The sequence below is a fragment of the Mus musculus genome, chromosome 11 (genome assembly GCF_000001635.26).
Source record: "Mus musculus strain C57BL/6J chromosome 11, GRCm38.p6 C57BL/6J".
NCBI lineage: Eukaryota > Metazoa > Chordata > Mammalia > Rodentia > Muridae > Mus > Mus musculus.
The window spans coordinates 86,544,991-86,572,665 of NC_000077.6; the positions used below are offsets into that span (position 1 = coordinate 86,544,991).

A 27,675-nucleotide genomic window follows, 5' to 3' on the forward strand; every position below is an offset into this window, starting at 1 on the left:
ATATCTGAAGTTGATAAATTGAAATTGAACATGCGTGATTAGCCTTCCTAAATAGAAGAAGGGAAACGAGGGTCGAAAAAAGACAAGCCCTCAGCAGAGCTCTTCGCATAAGGAGCGAGCGCATTTATTTGTTCTAAGTAGTTTTTTTTTTTAAAGTATTGAAAGTGAGCATGCGCGTAGTGAGAGGGTTGGTCTTCTGAAGTTTGAACCGAACTGAAACTGCCGGTCGCAGAGCTGTCAGTGAGTGTGGGGTTACCGGGGAGCTGATAGGGAAGAAAGGCAAAGAGAGACTCTTGTCTTTGCTATTTGCTAATTCAGTGGCTTGGAAAAGTTACATAACCCTTCGGTAACTCAATTTCCTTAACTGTAAAGTGAGAATAGAATTACCTACAATGCAGTCTTAGACGTTAAGTTGAAAATCTGGTTCACAAGCCTCTGCTCCTTTCCGGGGCTACATAGACTTGATGTGAAGCACTTATCAAAAATACTCTTTTTAAAATAGTCCCTGTTCTCCGAGAGGCTGAGGCAGAAGGATCATGTGTTTCAAGTCAGCCCAGACTAATTAGACAGTTTCAGGCGTAACTGGGCTACATAGAGAGATGTTGTCTAAAAACAAACAACGTCGTTTAAAAATAATAAAGATTTAGTTTCATATTTTATCTGGTCTTTCTCTAAGCTCCAACTTTGTTTTTCTTTCTTTTCTTTCCGAGACACGATCTCGCTATGTAGCTCTGGCTGTCCTGGAACGCACTGTGTAGGTGCAAACTCACAGAGATCGGTCTGCCTCAGCCTCCCAAGTGTTGTTGGGTTGAAAGGCTTGCACCACTATGCCTGGATCCAACTTTATGCTAGTTGGTTTGGTTTTTGGTTTTCAGAGACAGGATTTCTTTATGTGGCCCTGGCTGTCCTGGAACTCTCTGTGTCCTCAAACTCAGAGATCTGCCTACCTCTGTCTCTTGAGTACTGGAATTAAAGGTATAGCCACCATGACTGGGCTTATTGATCTTAACTGTGCTTTCCGGGCCAGAAGACGGTTGGTGAGAAAACAGAAAATTAATGTTATTGAATGTTCTATTGTTGAGCTAACTTCTGATGTCCATGTAGTGTGAAATGTATACAAAGAATTCCTTCAGGATCATATTTCCTTTAGATTATTTATGTGTGTGAGTATATATGCACATGTGTGTGAATGTGAGCACTTATGCAAATGCACAGGAGATGAGGGCATCCAGCTCTCTCTCTCTCTCTCCCTCTCTCTCTCTCTCTCTCTGAACTTGGGGCTGAGTTTTCTCAACCAAGTGGAAGCTATCCACAGTGGTCCTTCTGTCCGCACTGGACTTGCCTCTGTAACTACAGGCCTGCACAGGACTCCTGGCTTGCTATGTGGGTGCTGCTTCTAGGCTCCGGTCCCCGTGGCTACACAGCCCCCACAACCAACACTTTTGTTATGGTTTATTTGTTTTCTTTTAAAAGTGTACTTGGGACAACAGTGAATGTGAATCATATTTTGGAAACCATTGAATTGTATGTGAATGAATTTGGGCCAGTGAACCCTAAATCCCCCAAATTATAGAGTGAGGGAATTTCTTGAAATGACTAGATTCTTAGATGGGGACAGGAAATTTGAGGAAAAAGGTGTGTTATTCCAAAATTTCACTGAGGTCTCACCATCTGAGAATCGGGATTCTAGTTCAGAGGACTGGGGAAGATGGCTCAGGGACAAAGTACTCGCAATGCAAGCCTGAGGGTCTGAATATGAATCTCCAGAACCCATGTTAAACCAGATGTGTTAGCACATCCCAACACTCCTATGGAAAGATGGGGAGTGGAGACAGGATATTCCCTAGAATCATGGGTCAGCTAGTCTAATGCACAGCTGCAAACAACAGAAGAGAGGCCCATCTTCAGACCTGGTAGAAAGCAAGGACCACACACATACATACACACAAAATTTTCTGTGAAAGTTGCCTATTAGAGACAACATTTCTTTTTTTGTTTGGTTGGTTTTGTTTTGTTTTGTTTTTTTCGAGACAGGGTTTCTCTGTAGTCCTGGCTCTCCTGGGAACTCACTCTGTAGACCAGGCTGCCCTCGAACTCAGAAATCCGCCTGCCTCTGCCTCCCAAGTGCTGGGATTAAAGGCATGTGCCACCATGCCCGGCAACATTTCTTTTATATAGGGCTATTTCAAATAAGAACATTAAAATAGTAATGAGCCATGCTTATGGCCTAAGAGTATATGATTTCTTACTCTGTTTGCAGATATAAGCCTGCAGTTTTCTAGGATGCTCTTGAACAAGCCATAAGCTCCATTTACAGAAAAACATGTTATAACTCCCTTGCTGCAACCTTTGTGCTATTTGGTTTTACCTTGTCAGCCTGTTGACCTCCCCAGTACACTCTAGGAAACACTTTGTAATTATACACACACACACATGCGCACACACACACAAGAGGGAAAGAAAAACATGTCTCTTGGAAAGTCTTTGAACAATATAATGTCAAGACAATAAAATCAGGCTGGAGAGATGGCTCAGGAGTTAAGAGAACTTGCTGCTCTTGCAGAGGACCCAGGTTCAGTTCCAAGCATCTGCAAGGCAATTGTGACTGCAGCCCCAGATGATATGTTCTGACACCCTCTTTTGGCCCTTGAGGGCACTGCATGCATGTAGTCAACAGACATACATGCAGGTAAAACATGCACATAACATAGGAATAAATTCACAGCACTCAGGAGGCAGAGGGAAGATGATCTCCTTAAGTTTGGGGTTAGCCTGATCTATATAGTGAGTTCCAGGATAGCCAGAGTCACACATTGAGGCCCTATCTCAAAAACAAGAAAAAAAAAGATTAATTAAGTACTTTTAAAGAGAAGACAACAGGGCTGGTGAGATGGCTCAGTGGGTAAAAGCTCTGACTGCTCTTCCGAAGGTCCTGAGTTCAAATCCCAGCAACCACATGGTGGCTCACAACCATCTGTAATGAGATCTGACGCCCTCTTCTGGAGTGTCTGAAGATAGCTACAGTGTACTTAGACATAATAATAAATAAATCTTTAAAAAAAGAGAGAGAGAAAACAAACTCACATTAATATATGTGGCTCTTGCTAAGACACTTAAATGTGATTCTTGCTTGAGAAGTTCACACCCCACACTAGGAAAATAATATCCTTTTCTCGAGTGTCTTTCTTTCCATTAACACCCTGACTTAAAACCGTGTTGAAAATCTTATAAAAATCTCTGTGTTAATAAGCCTCAGTGCTGCTTCACACTGCCCTCCTGAAAGGCTTTATGATGGCAAAGCTAAGAATCATAGTTTGCAGAGCATGGTGCTGCATGCCCTTAATCCCCGCATTCCAGAGACAGGAACAGGCTGATCTCTGTAAGTTCTAGGCCAGCCAGAGCTACATGAGATCCTGTCTTTAAACAAATACATACATATATGTATACATATATAAGTGATTATCTGTACATACACACACATATTAGTGTACATATATTTTAAAATTTCTAAAAATGTTACTTTTATGTTGTATGAGAATACCTGTATGTATACCATATGCATGCAGTGCCTGAGAAGGCCATAAGAGGGGAATTGGATCCCCTAGAGCTGAAGTTCCAGGCAGCAAGGTAAATGCTGAGCTCCATCCTGGGTCATGCTAAAGAAGAGCAAGTGTTTTAACCACTGAACCATCTCTCCGCCCCTTACTGATAGAATGTGAGCATGTGGCATATTGTTTGCTCTTGTTAGCAATGTGGTGGTTTCTCATGTCTGTGTCTTTTTTTCTTTTACAGGTGACCCACCCTCTGGTGTTTTAGACTAAGCCTCCTTTGTGGCTTGGCATGTCGATAGTGACAGTACAGCTGGGGCAGTGTGGCAACCAGATTGGCTTTGAAGTGTTTGATGCTTTATTTAGAGACTCACACTGTTCCCAGGGACTCTGTTCTAAGAGGGACAACGAGGCATATCAAGCTTCCTGCAGAGAAAGATTTTTCAGAGAGGAAGAAAATGGAGGTAGGCATGGTCAAGAGTCTGACTCTCAACAAGTATCTCTAAGCCCCATCTCTCCCCCTCTCAAAGGAAGGCCTTTGCTTGTCCCCCCTACTCCATGCTGCGGTTTGCTTGTGCCCCCCCTACTCCATGCTGCGGTTTGAATCCAAGGCCTCACCAGGCTATGCAAGTACCATACCCCCAACCCCCGAATTTAAAAACAAAACAAACAAACAAAAGAAAAATCAAAAAGCTAAATGTAGGGCTGGGAATATGGTTCAGTGACTTAGAAGTTTACGCTCTGTGGTACCCACATAAAATATATAATTCTCCCTCCTACTCTAGTTCCAGTTGCCCGGGCTGTTCTTGTTGACATGGAACCTAAAGTTATCAATCAAACACTATCAAAAGCTGCCCAGTCTGGCCGATGGAATTATGGTCAGCACACGAGTTTTTGTCAGAAACAAGGATCTGGGAACAACTGGGCATACGGGTAAGAACAGCTCTGTAAATGTAGCTCTTATTCTCCTAATGTCATTGTCCTCTCAGAGGCCAACTCCCCTGTCTACTAACCTAGGCCTAGTCCTGGAAGCTTCCAGCCTCCTACAATCTCATCTAGGCCTAGAATGTTTTCAGCCTCTGAGACTTACTGCTTAATAAGCTCACCCTTTCTAGTTCTTTCTGAGCTCTGACTGGTTCAACTCAGCTGTTCTGGCTCAAACTCCTCTCCAAACTGACTGATTCAGTCTGGCTTCTCATCCTCTGACTGATTTGCTGTTCTTGGCACTATGTTCTAAGCTTCTGGCTCCTTCTCATTCTTTGGCTCGTTTGTCTTCATCTATGTATAGCTTGTTCTCTCTCTGCAGACTCTCTATAACTGTCCCAGTAAAACTACCCCTCACCCTCATTCCCCCACCCCCTGCCCCCAACCTCCCAACCCCCCAACCCTCAACCCTCAACCCCCCAACACCCCAGCACTGCCCCTCAAGTAGCTTCCCTTTCCTTTCTCTTCTCATGAGATTTAGGCATATCCAATTCTGTCAAATCTTTCTCTGATTCACCACTTTGTTTGCCACTCAAACATCACTTTCAAACATGGGTGCTTCCTTCTACAAACTAACTCTGCCTTCTTTGTTTGAGATTAAAGATGTGTACAAAGGGCCTCTCTGTAGTCCATCCTGAGGGGTTAAAGGTGTATGCTAAGGGCTGAGCCACATCACAACTAGGAAAGTGATTTTTCAGCAAATAACACAATCTTGGGGTTCACAGTGTGATCAAGTATCCTGCAACACTACTCCTCTTGATTTTCAGTGAAGTTACAGCAATATAGTTAAATACTCATACCATTATCACTGTATAGTTGATGCAACAAGCTCAAAATCTTGGAGGTATTATTTTAAAATTTAGAGTCTGCTATGATGGCACATGCCTTTCATTCCAGCACTCAGGAGGCAGAGGCATGCATATCTCTGTGAATTCAGCCCAGCCTGGTCTACAAAGTGAGTTCCAGGCTATCTTATTCATTGTTCTATTGCTATGAAGAGACACCATGACCAAAGCAACTCCTATAAAAGAAAACATTTAATTGGACAGTTTCAGAGGTTTAGTCTATTATCATGAGGACATGCAGGCAGATATGGTGCTGGAGAAAAAACTAAGAACTCTACATTTGGATTCACAGGCAGTAGGAAGAGAGATGCTGGGCCTCACTTGGGCTTTTTTTTTTTTTTAAAGATTTATTTATTTTATTTATATGAGTACACTGTAGCTGTCTACAGACACATCAGAAGAGGGCATCAGAGCCCATTGCAGATGGTTGTGAGCCACTATGTGCTTGCTGGGAATTGAACTCAGGATCTCTGGAAGAGCAGTCAGTGCTCTTAACTGCTGAGCCATCTCTCCAACCCCTCACTTGGTCTTCTAAAGCCTCAAAGGCACCCCCAGTGATGCACTTCCCCCCACAAAGCCACAACTGCTTCCAATAAGGCCACACCTTCTAATCCTTCACAAGCAGTCCCACTTCCCGATGACTAACTCCAATATAGGAACCTATCGGGGCCATTCTTACTCAAAACACTGCACAGGTCACCAAGGCTAACTAGTCAAATCTTGTCTCAAACCAAAACTAAAATAAAATTAAAAATTTGCAACTGGGCAGTGGTGACACATATGCCTTTAATCCCAGCTTTTTGGAAGCAGAGGCAGGTAGATCTTTAGGAGTTCAAGGATAGTCTGGTCTATAGAGTGAGCTCCAGGGAAGCTAGGACATCTATGCAAAAAGAACCTGTCTTGAAAAACCAAAGATAAATAAAAAAGAATTTGGGACAGTGAGATGGCTCAGGGGGTAAAGGCATTTCCCTCCAACCTGAAGAACTTAGTTCAGTTCCCAAAACCCACAGAGTAGAAGAAGGGAACCGACTCCCCCAGATTACCTTGTGACATCCATACAGGTGTCATGACACATGCATGCCCTCCCGTAAATATATGCAACAAAATAAATAAATAAAATGTATAATGTGGGGGGCTGGTGAGATGGCTCAGTGGGTAAGAGCACCCGACTGCTCTTCCGAAGGTCCAGAGTTCAAATCCCAGCAACCACATGGTGGCTCACAACCATCTGTAATGAGATCTGACTCCCTCTTCTGGTATGTCTGAAGACAGCTACAGTGTACTTACATATAATAAATAAATAAATCTTTAAAAAAAAAAAAAATGTATAATGTGTCAGGCCTGTAACCCTATAATCCCAGCTACTCAGCAAGAAGATCTCTGGTTCAATGTCTGCCTGAGCTATACAGCAAATTCAGAGTCAGCCTGGGCATTTTAGCAAACTCTTGTCTCAAAATTCAGAGTATATAAACAAAAGGGAACCAAAACAAACAAACAAAAAAAACAAACAAACCCGGGGCTGGAGAGATGGCTCAGCGGTTAAGAGCACTGACTGCTCTTCCAGAGGTCCTAAGTTCAATTCCTGGCAACCACATGGTGGCTCACAACCATCTGTAATAGGATCTGATGCCCTCTTCTGGTGTGTCTGAAGACAGCTACAGTGTAGTTATATTAATTAATAAATAAATCTTTAAAAAAACAAACAAAAAAAACCCAAAACCAAAAAATTGTAACCGGGTGTGGTGGCACACGTCTTTAATCCCAGCACTTGGGAGGCAGAGGCAGGTGGATTTCTGAGTTCGAGGCCAGCCTGGTCTACAAAGTGAGTTCCAGGACAGCCAGAGCTACACAGAGAAACCCTGTCTTGAAAAATCAAACCAAACAAATAAACAAAACAAAACAAAACAAAACAAAAAAAACCAAAGGGGGCTGAGGATACAGCTCAGCAGTAGAGCTCTTGCCCAGTAGTTCCCAAGTTTTGCTGCACCACAGAACTTCCAGAAGGCAGCCAGGTAATCCCAGCACGTGGGAAGCTGAGGTACGATGGTGAGTTCTAGGCCACGCTCACAAAACATGAAGCCAGCGAGATGGCTCAGGGTAGAGGTAATTGCTGCCAAGCCTGAGGACCTGAGTTCAGTCCCCAGGAGTTCTCTTCTGGCCGCTACACATGCACCACAGCCTACATTCACACACGCAATACATGAAATATAATAATAAAATAATATCAACACATAAAATAATTCCATTGTTCTCAGTTAAAAGGAACTTCCTAAGTCCTGTAAATGTACTCTTCCAGTCACACTAGTCACCTATTAAATATATTAACCTGTGTGCCATACTCTGGAAAGGGCTGTCTCCTAAACCTCCTTCCTCCCTCTGGGTAAACTGACGGGCTCTGTGTTCCTTTTGCCATGGCATAGTTACTCTGTGCATGGACCGAAGCATGAAGAATCTATAATGAACTTAATCCAAACAGAGGTGGAGAAATGTGACTCTTTGAGTGGATTTTTCATCATAATGAGTATGGCCGGGGGAACAGGATCAGGGCTGGGAGCCTTCGTTACACAGAAGCTACAAGATCAGTACTCCAGTTCCTTGAAAATGAACCAGATTATATGGCCTTATGGAACGGGTGAGGTATGAACATGGTTTTTTGTTTGTTTGTTTTGTTTTTTTAAATGTATTTATTTCATGTATATGAGCACACTGTCACTGTCTTCAAACACACCAGAAGAGGGCATCAGATCTCATTACAGATGGTTGTGAGCCACCATGTGGTTGCTGGGAATTGAACTCAGGCCCTCCGGAAGAGCAGCCAGTGCTCTCAACCACTGAGCCACCTCTCCAGTCCATGAACATGTTAATTAGAAGTTATGTTTATTATACAAGTGTTTTGCTCACCTGTATGTATGTGCACACATGCGTGCCAGTGCCCAGGGAAGCTGGAAGAGGGCAGGTTTCTGGTACTAGGATCATAAGGTGAGCCATCGTGTAGGTTCTGGGAACTAAACTCAGGTCCTCTGGAAGACCAACAAGTGCTCCTAACCACTGAGCCATCTCTCCAGCCCCTGAAGAAGAAAAGTGTTAATGTTGTAAATTCTTTGCTCTTTCTCTTTTTTAATCTATTTAGCCACAAGTAGGAGTCTGGTATCATCATATGCTATTTCTCCTTGGTAAATACTCACTAGAGAAGTAATTAGATCATAGTATATTTTCTTCCTTTTTAAATTTCATTTATTTTTATGTTATATTTGTGTATGTATGCATGGCTGTCTATGCCTTACGTGGTGTCAGACCCCCTGGGACTGAGGTTAGACAGCTGTGAGCTGTCGTGTGGATGCCATGTGAGATGTCATGTGGATGTCATGTGAGATGTCATGTGGATGTCATGTGGAGTCAAACCCTGGCCCTTTGGAGGAGTCTCTTACACTTTACCACTGAGCTCTCTCTCGCCCAGCACTCTTTGCTGATAGAGTGAGTGTGAATAAACGGATCCCGCTCTTTGGCAATGCTGAGTTCCAGCTTCAGGACTGATTGTGATATTTACGTGAACAAATAATTTAATTTTGGTTACATTTCCCACACACGTAAAGTATCCTTTGTTTTTTAAATCTTTTGTTTCATTTTGGCTTTAGGTTTTTTGAGACAGTCTTACCCAGTCTAGGCTGGCCTCCACCTCTAGAGCTGTCTGCCCAATGTGGGACTGAGGTGTCCTTAAAAACAAAACAAAACAAACACAAAATATTAAGCTCATCATGGTGGCCTTTAAATGCCCCCCCAAAAAGAAGACTCCCCAGTCATGCTGCCTGGCTGTTGACTTGGTCTGTTACTCTCCAGCACCACCACACTGAGATTATCTAATTTCTCTATGCACTGCTGTCCTCTGTGTAAAATGGGGACAAATATATCTGCCTCCTGAAGGTGAAGGATATAACACAAGTAAAGCATACAGTAAGGTGGGTTGTGGTGGCACAGCCCTTAATCCCAGCACTATGGAGGCAGAGGTAAAGAGGTGGGTTAATCTCTGCCAGTCTACATAGCAAAGTTCTGGACTAGCCAGGGCTATACAGTCTCAAAACAAAAAGTTATTGCTACCACACTTCTTTTCTGAATCATTTCTTACATTTCGTTTTCCTACTAGGAAGATTAACAGGAAACTGGTACGCGGGCATGGTGGCACACGCCTTTAATCCCAGCACTCGGGAGGCAGAGGCAGGCGGATTTCTGACTTTGAGGCCAGCCTGGTCTACAAAGTGAGTTTCAAGACAGCCAGGGCTATACAGAGAAACCCTGTCTCGAAAAACAAAAACAAACAAACAAAAAATTCTCAACAGAGAGAAATAAGATCATTTGAAGACTAGCCACAGTGCCATGGGCCCCAATACAAAGTCCCTCCTTGCAGTACTAGAAGGACCAACCCAGAGATGGGCTCCTGAGAGATATGAAATCATTTTTTAATTCATTGATGTTATTCTTTTTTTTTCTTTTTGTTTTTTTGAGACTGGATTTCTCTGTGTAGCCCTGGCTACCCTGGAACTCACTCTGTAGAACAAGCTGTTCCCGAACTCACAGAGTTCACCTGCCTCTGCCTCCACCTCTGCCTCACGAGTGCTGAGATTGAAGATGTGAGCATCACCCCAGGGCTGCCATCTACACTTTTTAACTACTCAGCCTCTCTTCCTGTCTTTGACCCTGTTCTCTCTAGGTCATTGTGCAGAACTACAACTCCATCTTGACTCTCTCTCACCTGTACCGGTCTTCAGATGCCCTTCTCATTCACGAGAATGACGCTGTCCATAAGATCTGTGCCAAACGGATGAACATCAAGCAGATCTCCTTCAGAGACTTAAATCAAGTTCTTGCCCACCAGCTGGGGAGTGTGTTCCAGCCTACATACTCTGAGGACAGCTCATTTCACTACCGCAGAAATCCACTAGGTACTTCACCCTTCTGTTACTTGTAGAAAAACCGTATGTTCTGAGAGACCCAAAGTTATTTTTCACTGTCTCCTCCCCTCTGCCTGGAGATACAGCCAAGATACATACCCTAAACCCTGCCTTCATCCCTGAGCTATCTTACTGAATCAGCTCAAGAAGTTACTACATTTCTCAGAAGCATATGGTGTGAGGATCTAAATGCTTCTCACCGACTACACCGTTTGTAGAACCACTGTTCTCCTAGGGCCTAAAGCAGGGCATGGCAAATAGCAAGCACTTGGTAGAACATTCATTGGGTAGAAAGTGAATGTGTTTTGTACTGCTGGGGACAGAAGCTCAGGTCTTACACTACTGAACTACAACCAACAGATAAGAGGTAGATAGATGTGGAGTCCACAGAAATTATGGGGCTGGGTTGCAGAGATGGCTTAGTGGTTAAGAACACTTGTTCTTGCAGAGGACATTCCTGGCTCCTCTAGTGATTCACAAGCATCCATAACTCCAGGTCATGGAGCTCTGACTCCCTCTTTTGACCTCAGGGCACCAGGCATGCACATAGTGCACATACCTACATGCAGGCAGAACATCCATACACAGAAAATAAGTCTTTGAAAAAGAGCAGGAGGAGGAGGGAGAGGAGAAAGAAGAGGGAGAAGAGGAGGAGGGAGAGGAGGAGGAGGAGGGAGAGAAGGAAGAGAGAGAGGAGAAGGAGGGAGAGGAGAAGGAGGAGGGAGAGAAGGAGGCAGTAGTGATGGTGGTGATGTGGGCCTTTAATTGGCCTGGCATTGTGTTTAAGGATTGGAAACTGGGGGGAGGGTTTGCTGTCAGTCATGTTACCTGCTGCCATGCTTGACAGAGCATTCTCTGACTATACTGTCATTTTTTTTCTTTTGGTAAAGTCTTGCTACTTTTCAATAATGAAGAAAGAGGGAAGATAGGGGAGGGGAACATGAAGAAGAGAAGAAGAGAATGAAAATGCAGAGAGACTCCAGGCTGCCATGTGGTGTCGTGTCCTATGGTTGCGCTCTGATAGGGAAAATAAGGAGTAGGGCAGTCTAAGATTTCGATGATGATGGGGAAGACAGACTCAGAAGGTCTGAGAAAAAAGAAGCCAGTAGACTAGGGTCTCAGCCAGGCCCTGGAATTGCTAGGCCAAGTCAGAGTAAGAGGGACAGCAGAACGGCCTAGCACATGACTTAATAGCAGACCATGGCTGAGCATGTAAGCCACTGGGGGTGGAGATGACCCCCTAGAGGCATGAATTACAGGTTGTCGCAATCTGTCCTCTCTTCTTGCTTTTTATGTATTTATTTTATTCTGGGTCTTGCTCTGTTGTCTAGGTTGGTCTTGAACTCCTGGGCTAACAAGATCCTCTTGGTCTCTTCCTCAGACTCTGGAACTGTAGGACCCCAGGCCTGCCTCATGCCACGAATTTTCGTTTGGTCGCTCTCTGCCACCAACCTATCTTTCTATCCCCAAACAGGTTTGATTATCATTTAGCAAGATAAATAGAAGATCTGGAACATTTTCTAAGGAACATTTAGTGACTATAGAATGAAAGAGAAATATCTTAATTATCTTTTATAATTGATTTTCCTGGAGTTTAGTGAATTAGTCATCCATATTTCTCTTGATAATTCTTTTGGCAAAGTGTATCGTATTTATTTTGTTTTTGTCTGGTTCTCTTTCCTTGCTCCCTCCCTCCCTCCCTCCCTTCCTCCCTCTCTTCTTCCCTCCCTCCCTTCCATCTTCTTTTTTTTGAGACAGGGTCTCACTATGGTAGCTCTAGCTATCGTGGAACTCATTCTGGACAAGGCTGGCCTTGAACTCACAGAAATCGCCCTGCCTCTACATCCCAAGTGCTGGGAATAATGGTATACACAACTGTGCCTGGATATCCATTTCAGTTTCGAGACAGGGTTTTACTAGGTAATACCTTGAGTTGGCCTGGAACCTGTGGGCAGTCTCCTGCCTCTGACTGCTAAGAGTTGGGATTACAAGCATGAGCTACCATGCCCATTTTAAGTATGCTTTCTCAGACATGCTAAAATGAAGCAAAGATCTAGGCTTGCTGGTGCATGCCTTTAACCCCAGCATTCTGAAAGCAGAGGCAGATGGATCGCTATGAGTTCAAGAACAGCCTGGCGTACAAAGGAAGTTCCAGGTCAGTCAGAGCTACACAGTGAGGTCCTGGTGTCAAAACTCATAAATAAAAAATGAATGAAATGAAGCAAAAATGTGCTCTGTAGCACGCATTGTGTCTAAAAATTCACTATTTTAATGTTGAAATAATTCTAGAATGGAGAAAACACATTTGACTCTAAAAACTTCATTAAGTCACCGTTGTATAAAGAAGTCAATGGCACCATTGTGGGTGAGGTCAATCGAGTTCACATTGCATTATTTTTTTTTTCTCACAGGAGACTTAATGGAGCATTTAGTTCCTCACCCTGAATTTAAGATGCTGGGTGTCCGTAACATTCCTCAGATGTCTGCGGCGTCTCTGGCGTACAGCGCGTTTACCTGGGCTGGCCTCCTCAAGCACTTAAGACAGATGCTTATTTCCAGTGCAAAAATGGAAGAAGGTAAAGGGATATTTTAAAAATAGACAACCCACATATGAGGGAAGTGCCTGTCCTGGAGTCCTGGGTATAAACTGGCTTAGGCTGGTTGAAAGAAAGGCCTCTTCTTCTAGCCTAGGGGCCTCCTATGGAAACTCGCGGAGTTGCTAAGGGCTTCTTGATGGCTTTACAGTTTCATCTGGAAAGGACATGTCAGACAAGTGCCATGTTATTTCAAATCTTTATTTTAGTTTGTTCAAAGTAAAATATGAAGGTAGTTTTAGAAATCAGGTAGCTTACCTAATCTGTGTAAGGCCCTATGTTCAGTCCTAAGCCCCCAAAAGACCAGGGGTGGAAGTGCATGTATGTCTGAGACCCCAACATTGCAGATATAGAAGCAGGAAGATCAGCAATAGCCTGCTCTGCTACATAGCAAGTTTCAGGTCAACCTCGGGTATATTATACCCTGCCTCAGAAAAAAATAAACTGTGTACCAGTCCAAGCTGATGGCCTGAGTCTAGTCCCTGGGACCCACGAGGTGGAAGGAGAGAACCAACTCCTGACACTGTCCCCTGACTTCCACACATGCTCTGTGGTACACGTGAGCACACACCTACATGCATGAATGCACACACCGCATGCAAATAAAAGAAATCAATTTTCTGTTCAAGACAGGGTTTCTTTGTGTAGCTGTGGCTGTCCTAGAACTCAATGTAGACCAGGCTGGCCTCAAACTCACAGAGATCCTCCTGCCTCTGCCTCCTGAGTGCTGGAAATAAAGGCATGTGCCACCACTGTCTTGTCAATTAATTTTTTTTTTTTTTTTGGTTTTTCGAGACAGGGTTTCTCTGTGTAGCCCTGGCTGTCCTGGCACTCACTTTGTAGACCAGGCAGGCCTCGAACTCAGAAATCCACCTGCCTCTGCCTCCCGAGTACTGGGACTAAAGGCGTGCGCCACCACGCCCGGGAATTAGTTTTTTTATAAATCAAATAATCAAGTAGTTAAAATTCACTTAATGACTAGGAGTGTACCCAGTGGCAGGCTACACGACTTTGAATTTTTTTCTTTATTTTCTATGTATGGGTGTTTTGCCTGCACGTGTGTCTGTGCACTACATGCATGCTTGGTACTGTGGAGACCAAGAGTGCATCACATTCCCTGGGACCAGAGTTGCAGACAGTTGTGAGTCACCATATGGATGCTGGGAATAGATCCTGGGTCCTGTGGAAGAGCAGCCAATGAGCCATCTCTCCAGCCTCCCAGCAGACTCTGCGTGTGAGAGGCCCTGGATTTGATCCCTTGCATCGCACTATAGGCACATTGTAAGTCAGCCGTGTAGTGGACGGAGTAGTTGTGTGGCACACTTTGGTAAGGAGAACACAGCAGTGCCTGCCCTTGTTCCCTGTCACTCAGGTAAAACCACTTTCCACGTCCTCAGTTGTTCCTTCCGAAGTTTATTTCCTTGCTTCTGAATATTTGGCTCAGATTTTTATTTTATTTTATTTTATTTTATTCCCAGCTTTAACTATTACAAGCCTCTCTGGACATCCAGCCCTACAGTCCCTGAGGCTGGCCTTGATGGTTTAGCTTTTCAGCGCAGAAATCTCCTTGTTCCCTCTGCTGTTAGAAATGTCTGTCTTGCTCTCAGGATTTTCACAATGGGTGAGCAGAGTTTCCACTGTCTGGTTGCTCACAAGTTTTACTGATGCTATCTTCGTGTTTGCTGCTGGCTTTCCTATGTTAAGACATCCTTAGGGTACACTGGTGTATGTGTAGTCCTTTGCCTCTAACTAGAAATCACTGGATGTTATCTAGTAGTAAAGTACTCTAGGAAAACAAAATAACAGGTCGAGAGCTGGAGAGATGGCTCAGTGGTTAAGAGCACTGACTGCTCTTCCAGAGGTCCTGAGTTCAAATCCCAGCAGCCACATGGTAACTCACAACCATCTGTAATGAGATCTGATGCCCTCTTCTGGAATGTCTGAAAAAAAAAAAAATAACAGGTTGATTTGCTTCCCTCTGCAGGATGGCAGAGCGAGAGTAAAAAGTCTACATCTTAAAGTGATGCTTTCCAATATTTGGGAGCCTCATCACTTGTGTTTCTAGCAATACCTGCTAATATCTCATGGAGTAAAGTGTTCTTCAAAGGAGGGTGAGGCACCCTGCCCCAGGTTCTGTCAGGTCAATACAGTGCAGTTTGTTTAGTCATTTTCCACACAGAACTAACTGTAGGATAGCAATGATCTCTTTATAGTTAGTTACAGAGTTTAAGCATGTAAAAAAAAAATTTGTAGTCCAGGAATTGAATTTTTTAGTTTTACCTACACTAGGCTAGTGTACCACTCTTGAGCTATGTAGCCAGCTCTGAATGTCTTTAGTTTTGAATATATGACAAAGGATAAGGGTAAACATATTTATGGCACAGATGAAGGTGAAGGGTCTATCTTTATGACTGTTCACATGTTATCAGATCGCTCTGGATGAAGATTGGCCCCATCCTTGTCACCATCATCATGTATCCCCACATAGCCCAGCAACAGACAACAGGGGAATGAATGATTGAAGCAAGAGAGAGTAAAATCGCCAGATGGGATAACACACCTCTAATCCCAGCACTCAGGAGGCAGAGGGAGGCCGATCTCTTGAGTTCAAGGCCAGTCTGGTCTACATAGCAAGTTCCAGGATAGCCAGAGCTACTTAATAGAGAGGTAGCCCCCAGGGAGAAAGAGAAAGATACAGACACAGAGAGAGGCTGACAGAGAGAGATACAGAGACAGATACAGACAGAGACACAAGACAGGCACACAGACAGAGAGAGGTCACAGTGTCATTGAATACCTGGCTTGAAGCTGAGCATGGTTGTGCATGCTTGTAATCCCAGCACTTTGAGGCAGGAGGATTGTAAAATTGAAGCGACCCTAGGGCTACATAGCAAGACCTCCTTAAGAAAGAAAGGAAGGAAGGGAGGGAGGGAGGAAGGAAGAACAAAAACAAAAGAAAAACAGGTGGACACAGCAGCTAACATCTGTAACCCCTGCAACTCTGGCACTTCAGAGGCCAAAGCAGAAGTCCCAGAGCAGCCTGGGCTACATTTTGAGTTCTAGGCTACAGAGCATAACCCTGACTCAAACACAAACAAACAAAAAACAAAACAAAACAACAACAACAAAAAAAAAAACCCTAGGCAAACAAATGTGTCTGAGTGCAGGTGGATTATCCCAGGGCCCTGACCTCCTGACTGCGGATTCCCCCGCATTACTTGCCAGGTGCTGGGACGATAGCATGTGCTCCCACACTCGACCTGAAACGTCTGGACTCTCATGTTGCTCAGTGCCATTTCTAAGCGCTCTTTCTTTTCCTCTGTGCTAGGTATCAACTGGCAGGTGCGGCCTCCTCTGACAGGCCTTCCACCCATTGGCAAAGCGTCTGCCCACAAGGAGCATCATTTTAACACTTCTCTTGCTAACTTGGTGGTCCTCCGAGGGAGAGAGGTGCACAGTGCAGACGTAGGTAAGCACACGTTCAGGGAAGTGAGGCATAGGCTTTGGAGCACTCGAGGGTTCTCAAAACAACTTCTGGGACTGTCAAGATGGTGCCTGGGAGGAGCACTTCCTCCCCTTGAGTCTGAAGCCTGAGTTAGCACTGGGACTCATGCAGAGGTGAGCAGAGGGACTGCGTGCACACAGCTCTCCAAACTCCACACACCTAATGCACAGTTAAGCACTTTTAGCTAGGCATTTAGCCACTCTAATCCCAGATCGGGGGACAGAAGCAGGCAGATCCCGGTGAGGGTGACGGCAGCCTGGTCTACTTAATGAGTACCAGGCTAGCCAGGGCTATTTAGTGAGACCCTGTCAAAAACAACAACAAAACAACAAGCCAGGTATGGTAGAGCACTCCTTTAGACCCAGATCTCAGGAGGCAGAGGCAGGTGTATCTCTAAGTTCGAAGCCAGCTTGGCCTACAGAGTGAGTTCTAGGACAACCAAGACTACACAGAGAAACCCAGTCTGGAAAACCCAAAAAACAGAACCAAACCAAGCCAAACCAAAAAACCAACTAACCAACCAACCAACCAACCAACCAAACAAACAAACAAACAAAACAAAAAACCGCACACATCCACCCCCAAAACAAAACAAAGCAAACAAACGAGCCCAAACCTAGTTAGGGGCTGGAGTATGTAACCCACTGAGCCATCTTTCCAGCCAAGCCAATATTCTTTGGAATTCAGTAGTGCATGAGTGTGTGTGTGAGTGTGTGCCTGTGGAGGCCAGAGGCCAGTGTGTGTCCTTCCTCAGGTGTCATCTATACTGGAATTTTGTTTCTTTGTTGTTTTAGACAGAGTCTATCATGTGTGCGAGAGCTCAAACTTGCTTTGTAGCTGTGGCTGGCTTTGAACTGATCTTCCTGCCCCAACTTTTCAAGTGCTAGGGTTACAGGTGTGTGCCACCCTCCACATCTCATCTTAGTGTTGAGCCAGAGTCTCTCACTAACCTGGGACTTGCTGAGGAACTTAGATTTGGCTGGCCAGTGATTCCCAGTCTACACTCCCAGTGCCCATGCCGAGCTCTTGACAGAGAGGTCCCTGTGCAGACTGAGCCACATCCTCTCCCTTTAGGAAGGGAAGCTTAGCACATCATTTGTGTGTGTATAGGGGACAGATGTACTGTATATGGGAACACTTTATTGGTTCTCTCTGTCCACTGTGTGGGTCCCAGAGATTGAAGCAGGTCATTAGACTTAGGGGCCAGCATCCCTGGTTTCAAGAGGAAGTTATTAGCATAGATGTGAACACTGGGGTTCATAGAAACAGGCATGTAAGGGAGGGTAAAGCACACTCAAGCGTGTATCTGATATGGGTGCATATGCCTGTACATTTACACGCAGAGACCAGAGGAGGACATGGGGTGTCTTCATCTGTTGCTTCTCCCTGCCTTATTGCTTTGAGACAGGGTCTCTCACTGTACCTGAAGCTTGCCCTGTCAGCTCTGCAGACTGACTGGAAACTTCCTGGGCTTGCCCATCCCTGACCACTAGCTGACACACCAAGCACTCTTACCCACCGCCAGTTCTCAGCCTCCAGATGTGTTCAATTTTGGAGGCTTCCAAAGTCCGATTTCAAAGCTTTGCCTGGGGACCTGACTGAACACACGCAGTGGGTCCATGCACACTGGGTTACAGCTGACAAGGTGACATGAGGCGGGCTAGAAGGGGGAAATGTTGGGACTTAGGAAGGCAAAGGGGCCTCTTGCCACCCAAAACCTGAAGATTCCAGTTTGTCAGCATAGACATGGTATTTTGTGTAGAAATATCTTCAAACAAGAATGTTAAACAGGGGCTGGTGAGATGGCTCAGCAGTTAAGAGCATTAACTGCCCTTCCAAAGGTCATGAGTTCAAATCCCAACAACCACATGGTGGATGGTGGCTCACAACCATCCTTAATGAGAAACAAATAAAAAAAAACCTATAGGTCAGAGAGAGTGAGGCCAGAGCAAAAGGGAAGGGGAAAAAAGGGGAAAAAAAAGAATGTTAAACAAACAGTGACCCAGGATTAGGGCCTGAATGTGTAGGACCCCGAGCATGGCCTCTCTCCTCTTGCAGACATTTTCTGGGAATCTCACAAACAAAATTAACACCTTGTTTCCAGTGAAGACACACTACCCTCCTTCATCCCTGTGGTCTAGAGTTTACCTCCTCATTGCAGTCCTGTCCGGGACCCTTCAGGAGCATCCTATGACCTCATTACCATTCCTTAGCAGCTCCTTGAAGACAGTAAGTTCAGGATCACCACAGTGCTGTACAGGACAATGGGGCCCAAGTAGTCTATGGATATATACCTGCGGGGGTGGGGGTGAGGATGGGGGGGGCTGTACTCTCCCAAGGACGTCGGTCTCTGTTCTCCAGCTCCGTATAAAACCATCTTTCAGTGAAGGCTGGCTCTGCCTCCTGCCAACTCAGTCTGAAATTCTTTTCTCACGAAACCATGGAATCCCCTCAGTCTGAGCCGCTGACAGTGCCAGGTCAGGGAGTTAAGACGGCGTCGACTGCACTCAGGTTTATCATCTTGTTCTCCACATTCCCAGACTGCAGGTTCACATCTGAGAAAGCGATGAGGAAGGTCAGAGACCCTTGGGCCTCAAGCACGCCTGGCTGCTACTTTAACATTCATATTTGAATTGGCATTTTTTTTTTTAGATTTATTTATTTATTATATGTAAGTACATTGTAGCTGTCTTCAGACACTCCAGAAGAGGGAGTCAGATATCGTTAAGGATGGTTGTGAGCCACCATGTGGTTGCTGGGATTTGAACTCTGGACCTTCGGAAGAGCAGTCGGGTGCTCTTACCCCCTGAGCCATCTCACCAGCCCTGAATTGGCATTTTTTAAGGTTTCTGTGTAACCCTAGCTATCCTGAAACTCACTCTGTAGACCAGGCTGGCTTGGAACTAAGAGATCCACCTGCCTTTACCTCTGCCTCCTCTGCCTCTGCCTCTGCCTCTGCCTCTGCCTCTGCCTCTGCCTCTGCCTCTGCCTCTGCCTCTGCCTCCTCTGCCTCTACCTCCTCTGCCTCTGCCTCCTCTGCCTCTGCCTCCTCTGCCTCTGCCTCCTCTGCCTCTGCCTCCTCTGCCTCTGCCTCCTCTGCCTCTGCCTCCTCTGCCTCTACCTCCTCTGCCTCTACCTCCTCTGCCTCTGCCTCTGCCTCCTCTGCCTCTACCTCCTCTGCCTCCTCTGCCTCTGCCTCTGCCTCCTCTGCCTCTACCTCCTCTGCCTCTGCCTCTACCTCCTCTGCCTCTGCCTCTACCTCTGCCTCTGCCTCTGCCTCCTCTGCCTCTACCTCCTCTGCCTCTGCCTCTGCCTCCTCTGCCTCTGCCTCCTCTGCCTCTGCCTCTGCCTCCTCTGCCTCCTCTGCCTCTGCCTCTGCCTCCTCTGCCTCTGCCTCCTCTGCCTCTGCCTCCTCTGCCTCTACCTCCTCTGCCTCCTCTGCCTCTGCCTCCTCTGCCTCTATGTGCTGTGCCCAGTGGCAAATTTTGTTAATTGTATTATGATTCTTTTTATAACTTTATTATTTTATGTGTATGTTTGCTTGCATGTAATTTGTACTACATGTATGCCTGGAGCCAGAAGAGGATGTCAGATCCCTTGGGACTGGAGTTACAGACAGTTGTGAATGCCTCTGTGGATGCAGGGAATTAAACCTGGGTCCTCTGGAAGAGCAGCCAGTGCTCTCAAATTCTTAAGCACTGGGTCATCTTTCCAGCCCCAACTCTTTAACTGAAGTCCAGAGTGAGGGACTCCCTGCCTCCTCTCTCTCTCTCTCTCTCTCTCTCTCTCTCTCTCTCTCTCTCTGTCTCTCTCTGTCTCTCTCTGTCTCTCTCTCTCAAGACTTATTTATTTTATGTATATGAATACACTGTCCCTGTCTTCAGACACACCAGAAGAGGGCATCGGACCCCATTACCCCATTACAGATGGTTGTGAGCCATCATGTGGTTGCTGGGAATTGAACTCAGGACCTCTGGAAGAGTGGCCAGTGCTCTTAACCACTGGGCCATCTCTCCAGCTCTGCCTTCTGCATCTGCTGTCATGGCATGTTGTATGTACATATATCACAGAACACATGTGGAGATCAGAGGACAACCTGTAGAAGAGTCAGTTCTCTCCTTCCATCATATGAGTCCCAGGAATTGAACTCATGTCATCAGCCTTAGCAGCAAGCACATGCACTCCCTGAGCCATCTTGCCAGCCCTCGCTATAATGTTTTCACACGAGTCTAGAAGGGACTTTGCTTATATGTATGACATTTTTAACTCTAGAGGGATTTAAAGACCCAGCTCTCTACACTTCCTGGTTGGAGCCTGTTGATGCTTTCAGTGTATGGAAAACCCAGCGAGCCTTTGACAAGTATGAGAAGTCTGCAGCCCTGGTCAGCAACAGCCAGCTCTTAGTAAAGCCACTGGATATGATTGTGGGCAAGGCGTGGAATATGTTCTCATCCAAGTAAGTGAACATAAGCCTCCAGACTTCCCTACTTTAGCCAGAGAATGCCAAGATAAAGCATAGGTGTGCTGTGGAGCAAGCCTTGCTGCCCCCGTGCAGCTATGAAGCCTTGGACATGTGACTTAGAGGCTTCTGCTCCTCCTGTGTGTAGTAGGATCCAGTGAGAAAATCACGTGAGCCACCTAGTGCACTGCTTGGCTAGTGCTCAGTAGGTGTTCTGCATTAATATTTTTATTTTTTCTTTCTTTCTTTTCTTATGTGTATGGGTATTTTGCCTGCATGTATGTCTATGTATCATAGGCATTGCCAGGACTAGAGTTACAGATGGTTTGCAGTCTCTATGTAGATGCTGGGAAGAGAACCTGTTCCTTTGAACAGTGTCCAGGCAAAATTCAAATTTTCATAGTAAGATGGTTTTCAAAAGAAGATATTGGGATCAGGGCTGTTGCTTGGGAGTAGAGCACTTGCCCAGCATTTGTGAGGGCCTGTGTTCTGTCCCTAGCACTGGGATGAGACAGGAAAATGGTCCTGGGCATGGAGGGGACTCTGGTCCTCCTCAGTAATAGCACCGAAGAGCTCAGCTCCACTGGGCACTGACAGTTATGTGTTGTCAAAATAAAATTCCCCAGATGACTGAACAGGGCTGGGATTCTACAGGCCCAGGCTGTCCCGTCTGTCTGTCTCTCCTCACCGGATCCCAAGTCCTCTCTTGGTCCAAGCTCTTCTAACTCTAACTATGATGTCAGTTTATTTTGTGTCTGCCCTTGCTGTTCCTCTGGAAGCTGGGGGGTGGGGGGGGGGGGGGATCTGAGAAAACCACTCAGGCAGAACCTGGCTTCATTTCTAATTTCAAACCCTAAGTGAAACTTCTGAGCTCTCTTTTAGAGTCAGTCTGGAGGTAGTCACCTCCTATTCTGAGCCTCCATGCCAGGACTACAGAGTCCGCCATGTTGCCTTTCCTGTGCCCTCTGGGACACTAAAAGCAGAGGCAGCTTGCTGACAGCTAACGTTTGCTAACATTTATTAATTCAGAATAAACAAGTGGTCCACATGTGACAAGGACCCTAAGTGGCTATGTGAGCTTTGAGTGCTCCTCCGAAGTCTGTTTATTACTTTCGTTTCTCATTTGCCTGGAATACTTGGTTCACATTTTCTGCTTTCTCCCCAGAGCCTTTATCCATCAGTACACAAAATTTGGAATGGAGGAGGAAGACTTTTTGGACAGCTTTGCATTGTTGGAGCAAGTTGTTGCCAGTTATGGTAGTCTTGGACCCTAAGCCAAGAGGAAAAGCTCTTTACAGGATTTTTGGACTAAAATATTTTCAAAACTGAGCTGTGCTCAGTGGTGCTTGCCTGTGACCGAGCTCTCTGGAGTCAGGAGCAGGAGTCAGGGGCTCAGGTCGTCCTTGACTACACTGAAAGTTCCAGGCCAACCTGGACGACATGAGACACTGTCTCAGGCTAGATAAATAAATACAAATATCTGCTTTCAGGTTCAGTCTGTTAAGTAATAAAGTAGAATGCTGATTCTAGTTCAGGTGCTCTGTCCACAGACATGAAGAAACACTTCATGTCTGTGGACAGAAAAAAAAAGCAATGCTTCTATAAAGAACATGGTTTGGGGACTGGAGAGATGGCTCGGTGGTTAAGAGCACTGGCTGCTCTTCCAGAGGTCCTGAGTTCAATTCCCAGCAACCACATGGTGGCTCACAACCATCAGTAATGGGCTGTGATGCCCTCTTCTGGGGTGTGTAAAGAAAGTAACAGTGTATTCATATAAAACAAACAAATACATCAATCTTTAAAAAGAAAAAAAAAGAAAGAAAGAACACCTTCTGTTGAGATGGGGTCTCAAACTGTTGGGCTCAAGATCCTGACTCGGCCTCCAGGGAGACTCTGCACCTTGGAGTCTGGTTTAAAGGAACTCGGCAGACATCGGCTGTAAGAGTCCAAGGAGAGGAATGTTCTGTTGCACTCCAGGTTTCTAAATCTTCCCTCTTTACAATGAAAAAGATTTACTAAACATGTTCTAAACTTCCACAGTTCAAATGAAAGCAACATAGACTTTTGAGTGTGTGTGCACTTTAAAAAAAGATTTCTTTTTATTTGTGTGTGTGTGTGGTGTGTGTGTGTGTATGTGTGTATATATATATATGTGTGTGTGTGTGTGTGTGTGTGTGTATGCGTGTCTGTTCATGTGTGCATGTGGACATGTATGAAGCTACCCATGGAGGCCAGAGGGAACATAGATGCTTTGGAGCTGGAGATGCAAGTGGGTTCTGACCCTCTACAAGTAGAGTAAGCAGGCCACCCCTGAGCCATCTCTCGGGCTCCAGAGTGGTTTTTTGTTTGTTTCTGTTTTTTAGACAGGGTCTCTGTAGTCCAAGATGGCCTGGAACTTGCTGTGATACTCCAGCCTCAGCATCAGCTTCCAAAGTGGTAAGCACTGTACTTGGTTTTTTGTTTTTTTCTTTGCTTTTTTGAAACAGGGTTTCTCTGTGTAGCCCTGGCTGTCCTGGAACTTACTCTGTAGACCAGGCTGGCCTCGACTCAGAAATTTGCCTGCCTCTGCCTCCCAAATGCTTGGATTAAAGGTGCGCTCCACCATGCCCGGCAAGCACTGTACTTGTTAAGCAATGAAGTGAACCACTCTACTTGGGTCTGAGAATTACAATTCTGTAAATATATTTGCCTTTGAAAATGATTGCTCTGAACCACAAGAGGGAGATGTTGTCAAATACTACACTGTGGCCATCGGTTCTGAAGACAGTGAGATCCTCTATGTAGCCATTTTTAAAAAGGCCAGGTGCAGCTGTGCCCTGGACTGAAGCACTCAGGTGACTGGGGCAGGAGGATCTGTTCAGTTTGGAGTTCTAGGAAAAAAGAAAAAAAGAGAGGGAGAGGGAGAGGGAGAGAGAAGGGGAAGGGAAAGGAAAGAAGAAATGCAGAAGGTGTGGCAAATGGCTGGAATCCTAGTTCTTGGGAGAGGGAGGTAAGAGGATCAGGAGCAATGGGCAGCCTTGAGCACACACCAAGCTCCAGGTCAGACAGGGTATACACACGGCAAGACCTTGTCTCAGACACCAGAGCCAGGTGCTGGAGACATGGCTCATCAGGTAAAAGCACTTGCTGCCAAGCCTGACAACTGAGACTCCTCCCTGGACCTACGTGATGGGCAAAGAGAAGCTACTCCTCTGATCACAATTGTGCCGTGGTATGTGTGTGCATGCCCCCACACACATTAGTGAAATATTTATTTTGAGACAGGGTCTCACTCTGCAGTCCTGGCTAGCCTTGAACTGTAGATCAGATTGATCTCAAACTCAAGAGATCCAACTGCCTCTGCCTCCTGAGTGTTGGGATTGAAGGTTGGGCTACCATACCCAGCTTTTTTTTTTTTTTTTTAAAGTAACAGGTAAATGTGATAATTGTGTACCTTTTGGAGGGGGTGGGGGTGGGGGTGGGGTTGATTGATTGATTGATTGAGACTCGGTTTCTCTGCAAAGCCCTGACTGTCCCGGTACTCACTTTGTAGACTAGGCTGCAAACACACAGAGATCCACCTGCCTCTGCCTCCTGTATGCTGGGATCAAAGGTGTGTGTCACCATGACTTTTTATTTTATTTTATTTTATTTTTTTTGAGACAGTGTTTCTCTGTGTAGCTTTAGCTGTCCTGGAACTTTGTCTATAGACTAGGCTGACTTCTAACTCAGAACTCAAGAGAGCTGCCTGTCTCTGCCTTTTGAGTGCTGGGATTAAAGAAGTTTATCACCACTGCCCAGCAAGACTACTAGGTTTTGAGCTGCTATAGAAGGAAGTTTACATGCTTTGTGGCAAATTTGAATTATATCTGTTTGTGTGAGTGAGTGAGTGTGTGTACATGCATGGGCATGCTTGTGCTATCTTGGAGGAGTTGACTCTGTGTCCAGAGGCCCACGGTCAGCTCATAAGACTTCATGGAGGGCACCTTTGCCAGGTTAGCCATCCTGTCAGCCCTTCAGTAAGAATCTCACAGCCAGGTGGTGGTGTCACGCAACTTTAATCCCACAGGCAGAGCAGCGGCAGAGAAGCAGAGGCAAATTGCTGTGAGTTCCAGGACAGCCTGGTCTACAGAGTGAGTTCTAGGACAGCCAGGGAAGCAAAGAAACCCTGTCTTGAAAAACAAAACAAAAAGGTGGAATTAACAAAGAAAGACACAGGAACCACAGCTGCATAAAATGTGACAGTAAGTGTGAGGGGAACAGTGTATCAAACAATATAAAATAAGAGCAAAATAGAAGCACTGGCTATTTCTACCCAGTCTACCAGTCCTGACTTATTGTTGCATGGGAAAAAAAAAAAAAAAAAAAAACCAAAGCGACAGCTCCCTGCTTTCTCTCCATATGGAAATGATTACCGTTTCGCTGTTTTTCTTATCGACTGTTGCCATGGTTTAAAATACTGGACCATATCTTATTTCGAAAGAATGTAGACAGTGGTCTGTTCAGCTGCTAGAAGGCACACCCCACTGGCTGCATTCTGTTAAATATACTTGAGAAATAATTAGATCATAATTCTCACAAGACAAACCCGTTCAGCCCTGGACACATCCAAGGCCTTAACTTCCCAGTTGATACCAAGGCTAAGGCAGACCCGTGGCTGCATGACCTCGCTGGGGGCAAGCTGACTCAGGAAAATCTTGCCAGAAGGAATGCACACGAGAGAAGTCAGAAGTTGAAATCACTTGACATTTGAGACAGGAATTCATGAGGTACAAATGGGGTGAAGGTATTTTTATTTGAAAGCCCTGTAATCAACAGCAGGTGACTATTTGAAACTCCAACGGGCACCCAGGCCACATCCTTGTGTGTGACCTTTTTCTTTTTTCCCAAGGACTCAATTAGTTGACATATGTGAATACCAAAATATCTAAAGCTTGTTTTAAACATTTACATGGAAAATAGTGTTTTAAGAATTTTTATGACTTTTTTTTTTATTAGAGTTGCAGTTTTTACACAAATTAACATTGGGGACCAGATGTGGAGACGTGTGCTTATGCCTCCTATACCTCCAGCTGTAGAGGAGGCTAGATCAGGGGAAATCAGTTGAGTCCTGGACTGAAGTCAACCCTGGCAATATATTGTGATGCCCCTGCCCTCGTCAAACCAAAGCAAACCAACACGATTCACAGGAAGCCCAAGTTAAAGCTTCAGAATTTAAGATGCGAAATGTACCTACCAGGCAGAAAACAGAAGTCCAAACCCCTGGGTAGATACAGAAAACACCTGAAATGTAATTTTGAAGCCAAGCATGGCAGCACACACCTGCCTTCAGGAGGCTTAGGCAGGTGCACCAGCCTGGACTCCGGGCGGGCGAGGATGCACCCCAGGGCAGGGAGTGTGGTGTGAGCCGACCTTTTTCTTTAAACTACAGAAGCCATCTCTTTCCTGCACTCTGCCTCCCTTCCAGCTTTGGACTCCCCTTCCCCACAGCAGTGACAGGTCCATCATTTGTAAAGCCTTTCTTTCATTCCTCCCTCCCCCCTCACTTCCTGCTCTCAGCCAGTCCAGCGACTTCTTCGAGGCATCCAGTGAGGAGTTATGGATGCTGGCTCAGTACTGCAGGGGGATGGAATGCTTGCAATGCAGGGTTTCCTTGGTTGTATGAAGCTACGATTCTGGCTTCCTAATTACCGCTTTTGATTGTTTATATACACAACTCCCCCCCCCCCCACCTTTTAATGGAAAAGAATGTAGTTCCAGAAAGAACAACAGTAGGGCTTGCTGGCCTGGCCTTTGAATGTTGCAATGTCTGCTCTGACTCGGGATGGCTTCGCAGCATGCATACCAGCGATTCCTCTTCTGGCCACCATGTTTATCACTCGCTTGAATTCTCGTCCAACGTTTTGTTTTAAAACATGCTCCATATGTCTCTCCCACTGTGCCTCCCCATGAGTCCACAGCTGGCAATCCACCCTCTCTTCTTCTGCCATCTTCTTACCAAATATGGTTTTATCAGCCGACTTGTCAATTTTTAAGACACTTAAAAGACACTGCCTTGTCCCTCATCAATCAAAAATAAATTTTTCTTGGGGGGCAGTGGTGTTTAGGAATGTGAATGAAAAAAAATTTTAAATTTTTATTTAATAATTTCCTGCTCCTGAACCCTGACATGTCTTGGAAGATGTGGGCTTAGCTTTAGAAACAGAGGACTCCTAGTCCGCAAGCAGTGGTGATTGCACAAGGAGCTAAGATAAACTATACAGATGTTTCTAGTTTCTGAGAAACTGTTAGTTCAACGTGGAAGAAAACAGGGAATTGGGAATTCAAGCTACGGAAACAAAAAAAGAGAAAGGTGATGGCCCCCACCCTCCTCCCCACTGCTGCTGCCACCACCGCCAAACATACAACTTACAGCATTTCAAAAGTAATTTGTTTGTTGTTTTGTTTGTTTTTCAGACAGGGCCTTACTAAGTAGCCCTAGCTGGCCTCAAAATCACCAACCTCCTCCTGTCTCTGCTTCCCAAGTGCTGGGATCAAAAGTGTATGCCACCGTGCCTGGTGTTTTTTTGTTTGTTTTTTTTTTTTTTTGTTTTTGGTTTTTCGAGACAGGGTTTCTCTGTGCAGTCCTGGAACTCACTCTGTAGACCAGGCTGGCCTTGAACTCAGAAATCCACCTGCCTCTGCCTCCCAAGTGCTGGGATTGCAGGCATGCGCCACCACTGCCTGGCTGCCTGGTTTTTTAATTACTGGCTTTAGCCTAATGGCAAATTCTATAACTAGGTTATAAGAATAGTTTTAAAAGAAAGAGCCTCAGG

At 45.3% G+C, this 27,675-nt stretch overlaps 1 protein-coding gene across 5 annotated transcripts; it reads left to right on the forward strand.

The window, feature by feature from the left end:
• Positions 1-26,618, forward strand: Tubd1 (tubulin, delta 1). 5 transcript variants are annotated; one of them, NM_001199045.1, is made up of 10 exons: positions 1-346; positions 3,793-4,012; positions 4,334-4,481; positions 7,798-8,014; positions 10,083-10,314; positions 11,705-11,797; positions 12,735-12,899; positions 16,246-16,386; positions 20,695-20,878; positions 22,047-22,370. In NM_001199045.1, the coding sequence occupies exons 2-10, from the start codon at positions 3,841-3,843 to the stop codon at positions 22,153-22,155; spliced, it is 1,461 nt and encodes a 486-aa protein (NP_001185974.1). In that variant the 5' UTR covers positions 1-346; positions 3,793-3,840; the 3' UTR covers positions 22,156-22,370. The 5 variants fall into 5 exon arrangements, with proteins under 5 accessions (NP_001185974.1, NP_001185975.1, NP_001185976.1 ...); NM_001199046.1 differs by having other exon boundaries at positions 1-240; NM_001199047.1 differs by lacking the exon at positions 11,705-11,797.
• Positions 26,619-27,675: the final 1,057 nt, after the last annotated feature.

Bases quoted from the DNA above. Each gene is read 5' to 3' on its own strand.
- Tubd1 (NM_001199045.1), top strand. From the start codon at position 3,841: ATGTCGATAGTGACAGTACAGCTGGGGCAGTGTGGCAACCAGATTGGC. The intron at 4,482-7,797 runs GTAAGAACAGCT...GCCATGGCATAG, and splicing joins GGGAACAACTGGGCATACGG to TTACTCTGTGCATGGACCGA. The intron at 11,798-12,734 runs GTTTGATTATCA...TTTTTCTCACAG, and splicing joins ATCTTTCTATCCCCAAACAG to GAGACTTAATGGAGCATTTA.